The sequence below is a fragment of the Dromaius novaehollandiae genome, chromosome 23, assembly GCF_036370855.1.
Source record: "Dromaius novaehollandiae isolate bDroNov1 chromosome 23, bDroNov1.hap1, whole genome shotgun sequence".
In the NCBI taxonomy this organism is placed as follows: domain Eukaryota; kingdom Metazoa; phylum Chordata; class Aves; order Casuariiformes; family Dromaiidae; genus Dromaius; species Dromaius novaehollandiae.
In genome coordinates this window covers 6398688-6412686 of record NC_088120.1, presented here as the reverse complement: position 1 = coordinate 6412686, position 13999 = coordinate 6398688, and the positions used below count along the sequence as shown (strand labels likewise).

Genomic DNA, 13999 nt, shown 5'->3' with positions numbered 1-13999 from the left:
GTGGTCCATGGCTGGTCCATGGCAGGTTCATGGCAGGTCTACAGCGGACCCCACGGAGCGGGTCGCTCTTCGTCTAAGCGGCTCAATCCCGTTATCGGGCATTATTTTAACAGGCTTCTGGCGCCGTCGGAAGGGGATTTGGCGGCGGCTCGGCCTCCCCTCGGCCTCGGCATCACCGTGGGCATCACGGATGCAGATTGTGCCAGCTGTGCAAATCCCCCCCCCCCGCTCTGAAGCTTTGGAAAAACATTTTCCTCCGTAATCCGGGCCAGAGAGGATGTCAGCGAACAAGGAGGCTTTCATCGCCCTTGGCAGCGGTGCCGCGCTCCCTCCCTCACGCAGGGCCCCCCCGGCGCCGCTGGGGCCCTGCGACCCCCCCGTGCCCCCCCTTTCCGAGGGATTTTCCTCCTTTTCTGCCCCTTTGTGCTTTTCCCACGCTTGCTCCGGGCGTTTTCTGGGGAGATGCTCCCGGTGTTCCCAACGTCCACGGCAACTGGGGGGCCCCTGCGGCTGGACCCCCCCCCCGCGGCCATGCACTGCCCTGTGGCCAGGGCTCCCCCCCTTGCAAATGGGACCTTCACTTGCGGTCACGCTGCAACCGGGGACCCCCTGCAGCCATGCCCCCCCCCGCAGCTGGAGACCCCCCCCCGCACCTGGAGACCCCCCCTGCAGCCATGCACCCCCCCTGCAGCCATGCAACCCCCCTGCAACTGGAGACCCCCTGCACCAATGCACCCCCCCGCAGCCATGCACCCCCTGCAGCTAGAGACCCCCCTGCAGCCATGCACCCCCCCTGCAGCTGGAGACCCCCCCGCAGCCACGCAGCCCCTTGCAGCGAGGGACCCCCCCCCCCGCCACCGGACAAGCCCCCGCAGCCGTGCACCGCGCTGCAGCACCCTTGGCAGCGGGACCCCCCTGCAACCGGGACCCCCCTGCAACGCGCGAGACCCCCCCGCAGCCGCTCCCCCCCCCCCCCCCCCGCAGCGCAGCCGGCCCGGCAGCCGCCCCGCCCCCGCGGCGCTGCCCCGCGGCGTGTGTGTGTGGGGGGGCTGCGGTGGCGCGCGGCGGCCGGCAGGGGGCGGCACCGGCCTGCCCGAGGCGCCGCGGCGGCGGCGGCGGCGGCGGCGGCGGCGGCGGCGGCGGCGGCGGCGGCGGCGGCGCTGGGCCCGCGCGGCGCTGACGTCAGGCGGAGCCGCTCGCCGCCGCGCGGCCGCCGCTATTTGAGGCGCGGGGCGGGCGCGCGTGCCCCGCTGCGCCGCCGCGCCGGATCCGCGGGCCCGCAGGCGGCGGCGGCGGCCCCGCGCCCCCCGCGCGCCCCCGCGGGCTGCACCATGCGAAGCGCCCGGGCGCTGCTGCTCGCCCTCGCCCTGCGGGTCTGCGCGCTGGACACCGAGACGCCCGCCGGTGAGGGGGGGGGGCCCGCCGCGGGGGGGGGGCGCCGCCGGGGTTTGGGGAGGGGGGGGCGCGGAGCGGGCCGGGACGCCCCTGCGGTGTGCGCTTGCACGGCCGCATCCGTGCGCTGGTGCGGGCACGCGTGGTTATCCGTGCTTGCACGAGGGCGTGCGCTTGCACGCTTGCACACGCGTGTGCGCTTGCACGTGTGTGTGCACTTGCATATGTGTGTTCTTGCCTGGTTGCATGTGTGTGCACTTGCATGTGTGCACTTGCACATGTGTGTTTTGCATGCTTGCACGCGTGTGTGCACTTGCACGTGTGTGTTCTTGCACGCTTGCACACCTCTGTGCCCCTGCGTGTGTGCGCTTGCACGCCCACGCGTGCTGCGGGCCGTGGGGCGAGAGGCGCTCGCAGCCCCTCAGCCCGCTCCTGCCGCCCGTCCCGGCCGCCGCGCAACGTCTGCGGCTGGGATTTATCCCGGAGCCGGCGTCAAGTTTTGCCGCCGGGGCCGGTTTCGGGGCGCTGCCCGGCCCCGGCCGCTCCGTGAGCGGCACCCGAGCCCCCTTCCCCGGTGTGTCGCGGGGGCTCTGCGGGCGCCCGGCTCCGCTGGCTGGAGCGGAGTTTGCTGCGCTTGTGCCCGCACGGACATGCGAACGCGGCGCTCGGCGCTCGCCCGCTTTTGGGGGCTTCTTGCTCTTCCCGGTGCCGTTTCGCAGCCCGGCATCGCCGGGAGGCTCCTCGCTTTCCTAAACCCCCGGAGCGGGGGCTGCTGAGCCCGGGGGGGGCGATGCACCGGGCCGCTCGTCCCCCCACTCCAGGAAATGCAAAAAAAAAAAAAAAGCCGTTTTCCAGCAACGCTCCCGGTTGCAGGGGACAAACTCGGTTTATTTAGCGTCCCGGCGGGTCCCGGAGCCGCGCTGGGGACCGGGGTCTCGGTGCACGGCCACCCCCGGCCTGCGCCGCTCCCCGTCCCGGCCGCCTCCGCTCGCTGCTGCCCGGAGCTGCTCGGGGCTCCGATCCCTCCTGCTTCCTCCTTCCCACCGCGCGACCAGGAAACAAAACTTCATCCCGCCGGAGCGACGGCGCCCGGCCACGGTCCCGCGGGTCTCTGCAAGGCCGCGTTGCGCAGCCCGCCGCCCCGACCGGGGGGCACCTCGCCCTCACGGATGCTGTGATTTTTGGAAGTGCTTTTCCTTTTTCTTTCCTGTCTTTGTTTTTTGGGGGGCTCCTGGGAACCGGCAGCCAGTTTAGGGGGGGGAAAAGCAGGTGGCGGCCGCGGCCTGTCCCCGGGAAGCGTCACCCTCTCCGCTTGCAGCGGCGCAGGCTGGCTGCGGGCTTCATTTTTATTGTTTTACCGAGATATAATTAGTTTTGCTAAAGCCTGATCGATTTTTTATTCCCCCTTTTTTTGCTTTTTCTCCCCATTTCTCGAGCCCGTTGGCTTGGAGAGAAGCTGCTCTGCTGCTCCCCGGGGGCCGTGGGCTCGGCGCAGCTGGGGGCTCTAATTAAGCCTCCCGCAGGGGTTTCGGGCGTTAACGACGATCCGAGCGGCGGCAGCCGGCTGCAAGTGGCAGCGCCAAAAAAAATAGGGTGGAAAGCGGCTTTTAGCAGCGTGAACGGGGTGGGTGAAGCCTCCGTGCCTCAGTTTCCCCCCCGCACGCACGGGGTGCAGCGGGCATCGCCTTGCACTTGGGGAAACTGAGGCAGGGAGCAGCTGATGCAGCGCTCGGGGTCTCGTGCTGCGGGCTGGATGCGTGCAGCTCCGTGCACCGCGGGGCAGGGCGACCGGCGGATTGCCAGCAGCGGCTCGATTATTTTTAATTTTTATTTTATTTCATTTATTTATTTTTTTCCCCCCTGCTGAAGGCTGCCGGGCGGCACCGGCTCTGCTCGCGGGGCACCCGATGCCGCTGTCGCGAATCGCCGCTGCGTCCCTGCAAACTTCGGTGCGCGCCGGGTGTTTCCTAGCGCGTCCCCGCGTGGGGTCTCGCCCCCCTCCGTCCCCCCCCCCCCGCCCCGATGCTGGGGTCAGGCGGGGGGTGACGGGCGCCTCGACCGCGTCCCGGCTTTGTCTCGCTCCGGTGAATGGGAAACGCCGAGCGAGCGCGTTCGCCTTTTGTCCAGCCGCCGCCGCGGTTGGGCCCGGACGCCGGGGCCCCGCGGCTTCCCCACGCTGCGGCAGCGGGGGGCAGAGCCAGGATGCTCGGGGTGGGGTGGTGTGGGGGGACCACGCCACCGGGCTTGGTGCACCCTCACATGCTTTCAGCACGCTCTTGCACCCTTTTCTGCCCGGCCCCGGGTGCTTTACGCTCTTGGGTGCTCGGGAGCAGCAGGATCGGTGCCCAGCGCTCTGCTCCGTGTTTATTTTCCTCCTCCTGGCTGCAGAAGGGCTCCCTCCTGCCAGGGCGGTTGGTTTTTCCCTCCCCTCCGGCCTCGCCAGGCTCATAAAACATGCAAAAACATTGTTTTTTCTTGCCGAATCACTCGGGCGTCATCGGGGGCCTGGGGAAATCCTGCTCGCCGCAGGGCAGGGCGCCCGGTCTCCCTGCCGGGGCTTGCACTTGGGTTCGGGTCACTTTAATCCTTTATCCCGCTCTGCAGCGGCTGCAAGCATTCCCCATCCGTGCGATCCGCGTGAGTCACCTCCTGGCCTGCAGCGAGCGTTTTTCCCCGGTGTTTTCCAAACTATCCAACCTCCGGGCGTTTGGATGGAGCCGAGCCGGCAGCATCCGGGAGCCGCGGTGCATCCAGCCTCCAGCTCTGCCCCCAAACCCTCCGTGATGCCCCTCGCCGGGTCCCCCCGGGGCGGGCAGATCCCCTCCGCGCCCTCGGAGCTGGGATCCCTGAAGCAGCCTCTGGAGAACCTTAACGCAGCCATCTGCCTGCTTAACCCTCGTACATAAGCGCTTTAATAATCCGTTATTAACATGCCCCGTAATTGTCTTATTAAGCGCGTCTGGGAGCCTTTAGTTACTGCTCGGTTAAACGTCGGATTCGCCACCCTCCCCGACAGCAGCTCCGGTCGCCCATCGCGGGTTCCCGCGTTGTCCCCATCTCCACGTTCCTCCACCCAAAGCCAAACCGAGGGGCTGGCGCTTGCTTCGTAGGTCCTGGTGTTTGCTCCTGGCTCTGGCTTCTCTCCCAGCATGATGATGGGGAGCACTGAGCCAAGGCATGATCTTGCCGGGGGTTTGGGGCAGGAGGGAGCGGGAAGGCCACCATGTCTCCTGCGTGTGCCTGGAAGCAGGACCGTGCCTGGAAGCAGGACCGTGCCCGGAAGCAGGACCGTGCCCACCACCCTGGGCCGCTCCATCGCGGTGGTCGGGGTCTCCGGTCTCCCTGCGCTCGCTGGGGTTGGCAGAGCTGTTGCGTCCTGGTGGCCAAGAGCTGCGAGGGGGGAGGCTGGTGAGGGTCTCCTTGCTGCCTGCTGGGACGTCTCTGGAGGAGCTCGTGGTCCTGGGGCCGCGTCCTGCATCCAAAGTTAAACTGCTTTGATTTCCTGGAGGGAAAAACCCCACGTGGATGAAACCTTGCTTGATATTATCGACCTAATCAGGGCTGTGACAGATGCAGGGGCAGCTTGCTCTAGCTGCCGTCTGAGCGTTCCCGGGACGGGGCGAGGAGGCCGGGGGATCTCCTGACCTGATGCGCCTTAACGAGCCGCGGTGGCTCTCGGCGCGGGTTGGAGAGCGCGTGGATGAGCCGCGGCAGCCCCGGGGGCTGCCCAGCCTCGCCTGCCCCTTCGCGCTCGGCGCGTTCGGCCCCGTTAGCCCGGGCAGCTGAGGAGCAAAGCGCCTCGTGATACCAGCGCGTTTCACCCGGTGATGGGACGTCGGCCGGGGCAGGCGTTCGGCTGTGACCCCCCGAGCAGAGCAGGGCGGAGGAATTGGGGACAAACCCTGTTCCTTTCTTGGAAGGGGTTTGAGATGTCCCACGGCGCCGTGGGTGATGCTTGGGAGATGCTCCTCAGGGTGCGGGTCCCCTCCGTGGCCGCTGGCACCCACCTCGCCTGGCCAGCCGTTGCGGTCCCCTCGCGGGGCGGGATGGCTCCGGGCGTCGGGAGGTTTCCAAACTCCTCCATCGAATTGACAGTCTGAGGGACTTCTGGGTTGCTGGGGAGGTGGGAGCCTCCAACGCTTTCCCTTTCAGCTGGGAGAAGAAGCCCAAATGTCCATGGTGAAGGAGTTGGAAGCAAAGTTTTGCAAATGCTGGCCTTGTGCAGCCGGGGAGTAAATCCCACCAGCACCCCCCACCGCGGGGCGGCCCATCGGCAGCGTGCTCAGCCGGCCTCGCTGCAGAGTTTGCCAAGCCTGGGGCCCATCCTGCGTCGTGCAAAGAGCACATGTCCTCTCCGGAGCCAGGCTGCATCACGCGTGGTGACCTGGAGGTGCACGAGCAGAGCCGTGGCCCTGCGTGGGCCCGTGCCGTGAGGGACGCTCAGCACCAGGGATGCTCTTCCCATGCGGCGTCTTGGCTTCTGCTGGGCGTGGAAGGATGTTTGAAGCCCCTTGAGGATGCTCGTGCTCTGTGGGGGGACTTTGGGCTGGCGGAAGGGGCGGCCACCATGGTGCAGAGGAAGCGTCTGGCCCTGCGGAGCAGGGAGGGTGGACCGGGCTCTTGCAAGCCACTTGCCCAGCCAAGGGTTTGCCACCACCTCTAACGTCATCATTGCGTGCCGCACATCAGAGGTGGGGGAACGGCCTTGCAGAGAGCACCAGGGAAGTACCGGGCTTAAAGTGCGGCAAGAGAGATCTAGGTTAGACATTAAGAAGGTTTTTTTAGCTCTTGGAGCTGTTGAGTTTGGATACGGGTCCCCTGGGAGCCAACTTGTGCCCCGTGTTGGAGCTCTGGGGTGGATGGAGGAGGTTTCTCCATGCCCTGTGTGCTCCGTGGTCGCTGCTGGGTGATGCAGCCACCTCCTCCCGAGGGAGAGGACCTAGCGTGGTCATACCCTGCATGAGACTTGAGTAACCTGTTTTTGTTTGACCTGCTCCCATCGTCCCTGGTTGCACGCAGCTCCAGGTTGTCTCCTCGCTCCTCTGCTTCCCAGGGCTTTCAGAGCTCTGCCTCAAAGCCGTCCTGGCCAGCCTGTCTCTCCAAGGAGACAACCCACTGACCACCAGGGTCTTCTGGTGTGCTCCTTCTGCTCTCCCTACCCATCTTCTGCTTGAGCTCATGCTTTGCCTGCGGTGCCTTGCACGTGGGAGCCTCCCCGGTGGCCCGTGGTCCTCCCCGTTGCTGCAGCGTGCAGTGGGGACGCGCGTGCTGGAGCTGGAGCTGCTCTCGGCCACGCGTGAGATGTTGCTCCTGGGGCTCACGTCCGCGCTGCGCGTCCCCCGTTAGCTGGGGCCTCCTGGAAGTGTTGGGAGGCGTTGGAGGACCCGGCCTCGGTGGCTGGCGCGTGGGAGGCTGCAGCAGAGCAGGGTCCCGCCGGACCCGTTTCACGTGGGCGCGGGAGGCTCCCAGCTTATTTTGGGGAGGAAAGGAGGAGACCGGGGCCCGCGGGTGGCTGGCTGGTTTGTCTCTCACTTAAAAAATTTTTGCAGTTTAGTGCGTAATTAGTGCAATCGAAGGGTTTGTGCAGAATTGGTGTGAGCCGAGCGGGGCCCGGTGCCGCGTTGCCTCCGTACGGCGGGTCCCGGGATGCTCTCGCGGGGATGCTCTCGCGGGGGCACGTCGCTCCCTCGGGGCAGAGCGGACAAATCAGCAGGTCCCAGCTGGAAATCTCCGCAGATTCCCTTTTCGGGGCTTCCTGTGTGTTGTGATTTCATCGCTTTTGTGGGTTTTTTGTTAGTCTGAGTTTGCAGAGCAGCAAAAGCAGCAGGATGGCGGAGAACCGGCTCTGGAGACGAGGGCCGTCGCGGCGAGGATGCTCGCGGGGGCTTGCTCACCCTTGGGCCTCTTCCCGGAGGTGGACGGAGGGCTTTTTTGGGAGGTGCCTCCGGTGCAGACAGCCAGTGCCCGATTCCCAGGAACTAGCCCCAAATCGCAGCCTCGGGGGTCTCCCGGCATTGCAGGGAGGGCGATGCCTCGCTCTGCCCGGACGCCGGCGGCTCAGCGCTGTCTTTTCCCACAGCCTCGCTGCTCCGATCCCCCCGGGCTCCCCGCTCCCGGAGGAGAGGCGGCTTCCAGCGCAGCAGCTCTCCTTGCTGATGGGTTTCATCAGCTTAATAGCACGTTTTCCAGCTTATTTCCCAAATCTTGCAGTCGAGCAGAAACCAGAACCGCCTTCCGCGGTGGGAGCGGGCACCGCGGGCCGGGGCTGAGCCGGGAGGCCGAGGGATGGAGGACGCCGGCGCCCGCGTGGATCAGCCCCACACGTGTGGCGGGGGGAGAAAGCTGCGGTGATGCAACAGATGGAGGAGAGAAGGAGGGGAATTAGGTTTCTCTAACGTTTCGGTGCAAAACAACCCTCCCGCCTGGCGGAGCAGCGAGGCTTTTGGCACCGCGAATGAGTCACTTCTCCATCTGGGCTGCGTCTGGGGGTTTTTCTCCTAGCTGGAGCTCGCGGTCTGCTTTTTTCCGGGGTGCCGGGCGCTCTCCCCCGCGGGCTGAGCGCTTCCCCGCGCAGGCTTATGAATGAGAAAACCGAGCTGTTATTTTGCTTTCGGGGCGTTGGTGCAAATCTAGCGACGCCGTGCAATGAGTTGGCAGGGGCTCAGCCCGTTTGCCGGCGCTTGCGCGGTGGCACCTTGGCATTCGCGTTGCGGGCGAATTTGGGGGAAACTCAATTTTTTGACCAATGCCCCAGGCCATTTGCAAAGCGAACCCAGCTTTGCCAGCGATGCTGGGAGCGGCGGCAGGGCGGTATTAAAAGCAATAAATAAGGCTTTGGAGGACGGGCATCCGCGGGCTGTGCGGATTTACGACGTGCCGTCCCCGCGCCCGACGTCTGCACGGGCGCTGCACCCCGGGGACCCCAAAAAATCATCCACCGGGTTAACGAAGCGCTGTTGGAAATAGAGACAGGGCAGAACGTCCCTTGCTCCGTGTGCTTTTTTGCGCTGATTTAATAACAAACGCTTGAGCTTAGCCCCCCCCCCCACCACCTCCCCCGGGCTCCGGCGGCGCGGCGGTGATTGATTTGCTCGCGTCAGCCCCATCGGCACCTTTAAGCCTCCGTGCCAATCTTCCTGCATCGTGTTTTTTTTTCCCTTTTACGCCTCGACTTGTGCAGCCGGGGAGGGAGACGCCGGGATTTTTGCATCGCGGCGAGCCGGGCTCTGTCCTGACCTTCCTCCCGCCTCTTCCTCCCCCCTGCTTTTATTTCGGGCCCTGGGGCTCCTGCATGTCTTTTTGCAGCGTCCTGGTGCCGGACGGGTTGCAATCGGCCTGGGAACGGGGAGGGATTTGCCTCCATGCCGGAGGGGAGCGGAGCGGGGTGCTCGGGGGTGCAAGCGCCGGGCGACTCGGTGCTGCCTGCACCTCGGCCCGGGGGCTGCAAGTGCATTGGGTGCAAGCGATAACTGCAGGACGGAGGTTTCCAAAGACCTGTGTGTTTTTTTTCCTCCTTTTTTTTTTTTTTTCCTTTTCCCTTGGAGCAGAGGAGGCAGCCCTGAGTGTTAATTAAAGAAGGTTAATTATTAAGCACTTGCATTGCAGGTCAGCGGCTTCACAAGCCTGGTGTGCAGCCAGGCCTGGCGGGGTTTCTCCGGGCTGGCACGTTCTGGGGGGTCGCTCCGCTCCGGGACCTCTCCCCGGGCATTTGGTACGAATAAAACCGCCGCAGCCCCTTCCCACGGCGGCAGCGTCTCGGGGCTGGGGGCTGGATGCGCGTGTCCCCCTCGGCGGCAGGACCGGTGGCATCCCGAGGCCTTGCGAGCCCGTTGGAGCTGCATCTCCAAGGCTTGGCGATGCCTGAAACAACTCCAGATGTGCCCGGTGCCAGCTGTGCCGTGGAAACGCTCCCTCCCGACGATGGGAGGTGGAGGGGGCTGGGTCCTGCTGTGGCTGATCCCGGCGGGTCCTGGCTGCGGGAAACCCAACGTCTCACCGGGGTTCAGGAGCTGGGACTTGCAGGTGAAAACCATGGAGACCCTTCGATGGGCAAAGAAGGGGATTTACACTATCTATCATTGCCAATAGACCGATTTGTGTTCCTCCCGGTGTTATACTTTGCAAACACCAGGGTTATCGGGCATAAGTGACTTATTATGCAAATCCTCTCTCTTAGTATCTGGCTCCTCTCTCTCCCTGGAATTGCATTGGCTAAACCCCGTGCGTTACTGGAGCTGCTAATGTTTACACATTAGCAGTGTCACTGGCTAATATACAAGGCTTCAAGTTGCAAATTGATGTTTCTTACAGCCGAGCAGATTATTTTTCTATTAAACACAGTATTTACAATGAGTCGGAGAAGCAAAACAAACTACTGGCAAGAATTTTAATGGAGCTGCTTTCCACAGTCTTCTGATCAGCTTATACTGGGGCCAGGAAATCGGTGATTTTTTTTTTTTTAAGCATTTCTATTTTTGCAAAAGTGGGGGAAAAGAGAAGGGAAGGAAATGCATATCGTCATGTGTTGCCTGTCTAATGTACATAATAACTTGCATGGGGCTGGCACGCTCGTGTCCCGCATCCTCCAAGTGTTTTGGGTTTGGAGCTGGTGAGACCGGTGCCTTCGTGGTGGCTTGTCCCCGGGGCGGACCTTGAGCTTAGGGTGCTTTTAGCACCCTCGTGCTTGAGGCAAATTCACCTCCGAGTGAGCCGATGGCTCCATATCCTCCTCGGGAGCCCGCCTTGCTTTTAGCAAACTCGCCGCGCTGCTCTCGCCGATGCCGGGGAACCGGCTGCCGGTCCCGAATTGCCACTGGCTGCCGGCACTCCTGCATTTATAGCCCCCGCTGTAATAGGAAAATAGAAAAACTCCCTAAAATAGGAGAAAACTTCCTCTCCTCCTCTTTCCGGAGGGCAAACGTAGGCGCTGAGGGAGGGGAGAGGGCAGCCCGGTTTCCTATGCCGGGGGCGGAGGTGGGAACCCCTCCTTTTGCTCCAGTTCCTGCGGGCGATTTTGCATCCCGTGCATCCCGCGCTGGAGCTTTCTTTCCGCTCCCGCGGCACCTTGTGCCCCCTGCAATTTAGGTGCCAACTCATTTTTCTATTTTATTTATTTGCAACCTTGGCGTAGCATCTGCATTGGAGGTGCGATTAACTCGGAAGCGAGCGTTTTGGGGGAGTTTGTGCCCCTTGGAGGCATCCGGGCTCGCTCGGCCGCCTCGAGCCCTGCGGGGACCAGACATTCGCACCTCGCCGCGGTATTTTTATCTCCTCTTGCTGTTAGGATCGCACCTCCTCCAGCATCTCCCGCTTTTATCCCAAGCACATGGATCTCTATTTATTTATTTTTTTTAATCTGGGTCTTGAGCTCTCGGCGTTTTCGGGCCCCCGGCGTGCGTCTGCGCAGGGTTCCCGGCTCCTTCGCACCCTCCTGCCCTTCCTCGCCTCCGTTTCCCCCGCGTGGGCCCGGCGCCTCCCGGCACCTCGCAGCCTTTCGCAGATGGGGCTGACGGGGGCCGGAGCCACGTGGAGGGATATAATTAGTCCTCGAACCGCCCCGGAGGGGTAGGAGCATCCCACTGCCGCACACGGGGCTGGAAAGGCAGCCGGCGTGGCGCCGTCAGGGATTTTGGGATCCGGATGCTGGGATGGGGGGGATGTAGTTTCCCTTTTGGGCAGAGTCACCTTGGCTGTGCCCTCCCGGGCTCTAGCGGCGCTTTCCCACGCTAGCGGGCACGCGGCATGGATGAAACGTGCGGGCTTGACAGCGGCTTGTGCCGGTTGTACTCTTGAGCCTACTGACAACGGGCTGTGCCTAGGGTGGCAGCCCCCAAAGCGGGTAGCGATCCAGCAGGGAGTAAAGATGATGCATCCTTCTCTCTGTCTGATGGGGAAGTGCTCTATAAGTCTTTTTATATATGCACACATATATACATGTACACAAATGACAGAGAACAGTCGGCGAGGTGGAGCGCCGAGCCGCTTTGCTCCTGAGCTATAGATCGGGGCAGCGGAAGGGAGGAAAGGGGGAGAAAAAGCAATAACCATAAACCTGCCCGAGGACGGGAGATGGATCGGCTCGGACAGCTGCGCGTTTGCCAGCGAAATATCTATTCTGCCTAATTGTGTTTTAAGCTTCCGCCGGTCGTTAGCAAAAAAAAAAATCGTTCGGCAGCCGGGGTGTGAAGGCTGCGAGGGGGCAGCGGAGCCGGGGGCGTGCGTGGGGTGGGACATGATGTCTCCCCCCACCAAGGTCCTGAGAGCCATAAATAGTTTGGGAAAACCTGGAAGGAATCTTTTTTTTGTTTGTTTTTTTTGTTTTTTTTTTCCCCCTATTGGGAAATGGGGTTCAGTGAAAAAAAGCTCTTAAGGAAAATACCCTTATTTATTCCTTAGAATATCCTGCTTCAACAAATTTTGGAAGGAAAGTATGTGTGTGTGTGTGTATATATGTGTGTATGTATATATATATAATATACATATATAAAAAGTATATATAAAAAACTTAGAAATCATTTGAGTTAAGAAGCTCCTGACACTTTATTTTTATTTTTTTTCCCCTTCCTGGAGGATTTTGACAGGTCTGTGCTCCCCCCCCAGTTAGGAAGCAAAGCCAAATTTCAGACTCGTTAAAACCCTTTGCGAAACGGGGCGTTTGGCCTGTGCCCGGCTCTCGTGCCGGGCGGGCGATGCTGTACCTGTTCTTCTGAAGTTGGCAGCTCTTTTGCTCCTTATCGCAGGTCCTGCAGTATTAAAAAAAAAAAATATATATATATATATATATATTTATCTCTATTCTGGTGGTACTAGAAAAAAGCTCGAAGCTGTGACTTGAGTCCATCCTGCTGACTAAAAACCTGAGTGTAAAGCAGGGGGAAAAGCCTCAGAGCTGTTCTTACACATGCAAGTGTTGGGAATGGTAATTCCACGTGTGTCTCCCGGTCCCGCGGGCTGTTTCCCAGCCTTTGGGCCCGGTGATGGGGATGCTCCGGGGATGCGGGCGGGACACGGAGGCATTCCCAGCATGGGAATTCCTGCTCTGCTGGGGGGAGGTTTGGGCTGTGCCGGCCCCATTCCCCCCAGATCCCCTGCGGGAAGTGCGGATGTCAACTCCGAGCATCCCTCCGCGTGGCGGGGAGGCCAGCGCAACCCCGAGCGGCCCCTCGGAAGCGTGAACCCATGCAATTTTGGGGCTAAAATGCAAAAAAGGAAAAGAAACGAGCCGCCGGGCCGGGCTCTGCTTGCACGCCGGTCTCTTTGGGGCCATTCGCCTTTGTGCTTTCTGCTTGCTCAGGGTTTTCCTCCCTTGGCGGCTTGGGAAAGTGGGGGGGTGGCATTAATTATAGCCGGAGCGCCGGTAATCCCGGGTTTTAAGGGAACAATAGATCAGTGTTTAACAAGCCGGCGCTTCGCTAACCGGTTCTCCGCGCTCAGCTGGGCGCCGTTCGTCGCTCTGTGGCTCGGGGAGGGGGCGTCCAGCTGGGCATCACGCTGCAAAATAATAATAATGATTAAAAAACCCAAAAAACCCATCATACTTGAAGGTTTAGCGAAGGGATGGTGGGGAAAGGGGATTGCATGCTCCTTCCTCCGCTGGTTTGAGCCTTTTGCCAGGCTCCTGCCCTGTGCTGGGAGCTGGCCGTGCCCCCCAGGGAGGGGGGTGTCACGGGCGCGTTAGCAAGGCGCTCGGCTGAGACCTAGCGCTGTCGTGTTGGGTGCCGCGCGGATGCTAAAGTGCTTGCGGGGCGAAGGACCGCTGCATCCCCTCGGACGGGGCCGTTGCGCCCGCGCGGGTCTCTGCCGAGGCTGCGGTTTGTGGGAGCCGGGCCTGCCCTCTTAGCTACAGTAATTAAAAAAAGAAAAAGGCAAAATAACCCCCTGTCTTGGCCTAAAATCTGCATTTTTCCAGTGAGGCGGCTTATGCCAGCGCCCGCTGGAGCATCCCGCTAGGAGCCGGTCCTGGACCATCCGGCAGCCTGTCTCCGTGCGCGGTTGCTCCCTGCATCCCGGTCCCTCCGCTGCCTCCCTGCCTGTGCTGGGGGCATCCAGGCCTCGTGCAAGCGATGCCACTGGATCCGGCTGGACGTGTGGGGTCCCTCTGCTGCTGCCGGGCTCTGGGCTGGGTGCACGTCGGCTCGGGGGTCCCGCGGGGGCTGACGCCTCGTGTCTCCCCTCTGCAGCGGGCTGCACCTTTGAGGAGGACGGCGACTTGGCCCAGTGCGAGTACAGCCAGGGCGAGGACGATGACTTCGGCTGGGAGCTCATCCGGAGCTACGTGATGCCCCACCTCACCGCGGACCTTCCTCACGGTGAGTCCCGTCTCCCCGGCGGTCCCCAGGCTGCTGCGGTCGTCCCAGAGACCTGGCGCCCGCCGGTTGCTCCGACTCTTTTCCCTTATCAGTTTTGAGGCTGCTTTTTTTCCCCCTTCTCGGTTGGGTTCGTGTTTCAGCCCGTGGAGCTGCTCTGCTCCGATGCTCGGCTGCAGCGTGGCCGGTCCGGGAGAGGTGGGAAAGGGCTGACGTTGGCGGTGATGCTCTGAGCTTTTGGTGTCCTGCTCGCTGCTTTCTTAGACCCCCGACCTGCTTTTGGGGTGCGAAGGTTTGGGGGC

The 13999-nt window shown here is 62.4% G+C and overlaps 1 protein-coding gene across 1 annotated transcript in view; it reads left to right on the top strand.

Moving 5' to 3' along the window:
• The first annotated feature begins 1211 nt into the window (after positions 1 to 1211).
• Positions 1212 to 13999, top strand: part of PTPRU (protein tyrosine phosphatase receptor type U) — an 83039-nt gene continuing 70251 nt past the window's right edge. The window contains exons 1-2 of the mRNA XM_064524942.1: positions 1212 to 1404; positions 13572 to 13700. Of these exons, the coding sequence (XP_064381012.1) occupies positions 1332 to 1404; positions 13572 to 13700 (202 nt within the window). The 5' untranslated portion in view covers positions 1212 to 1331. The remainder of the gene's footprint in view (positions 1405 to 13571; positions 13701 to 13999) is intronic.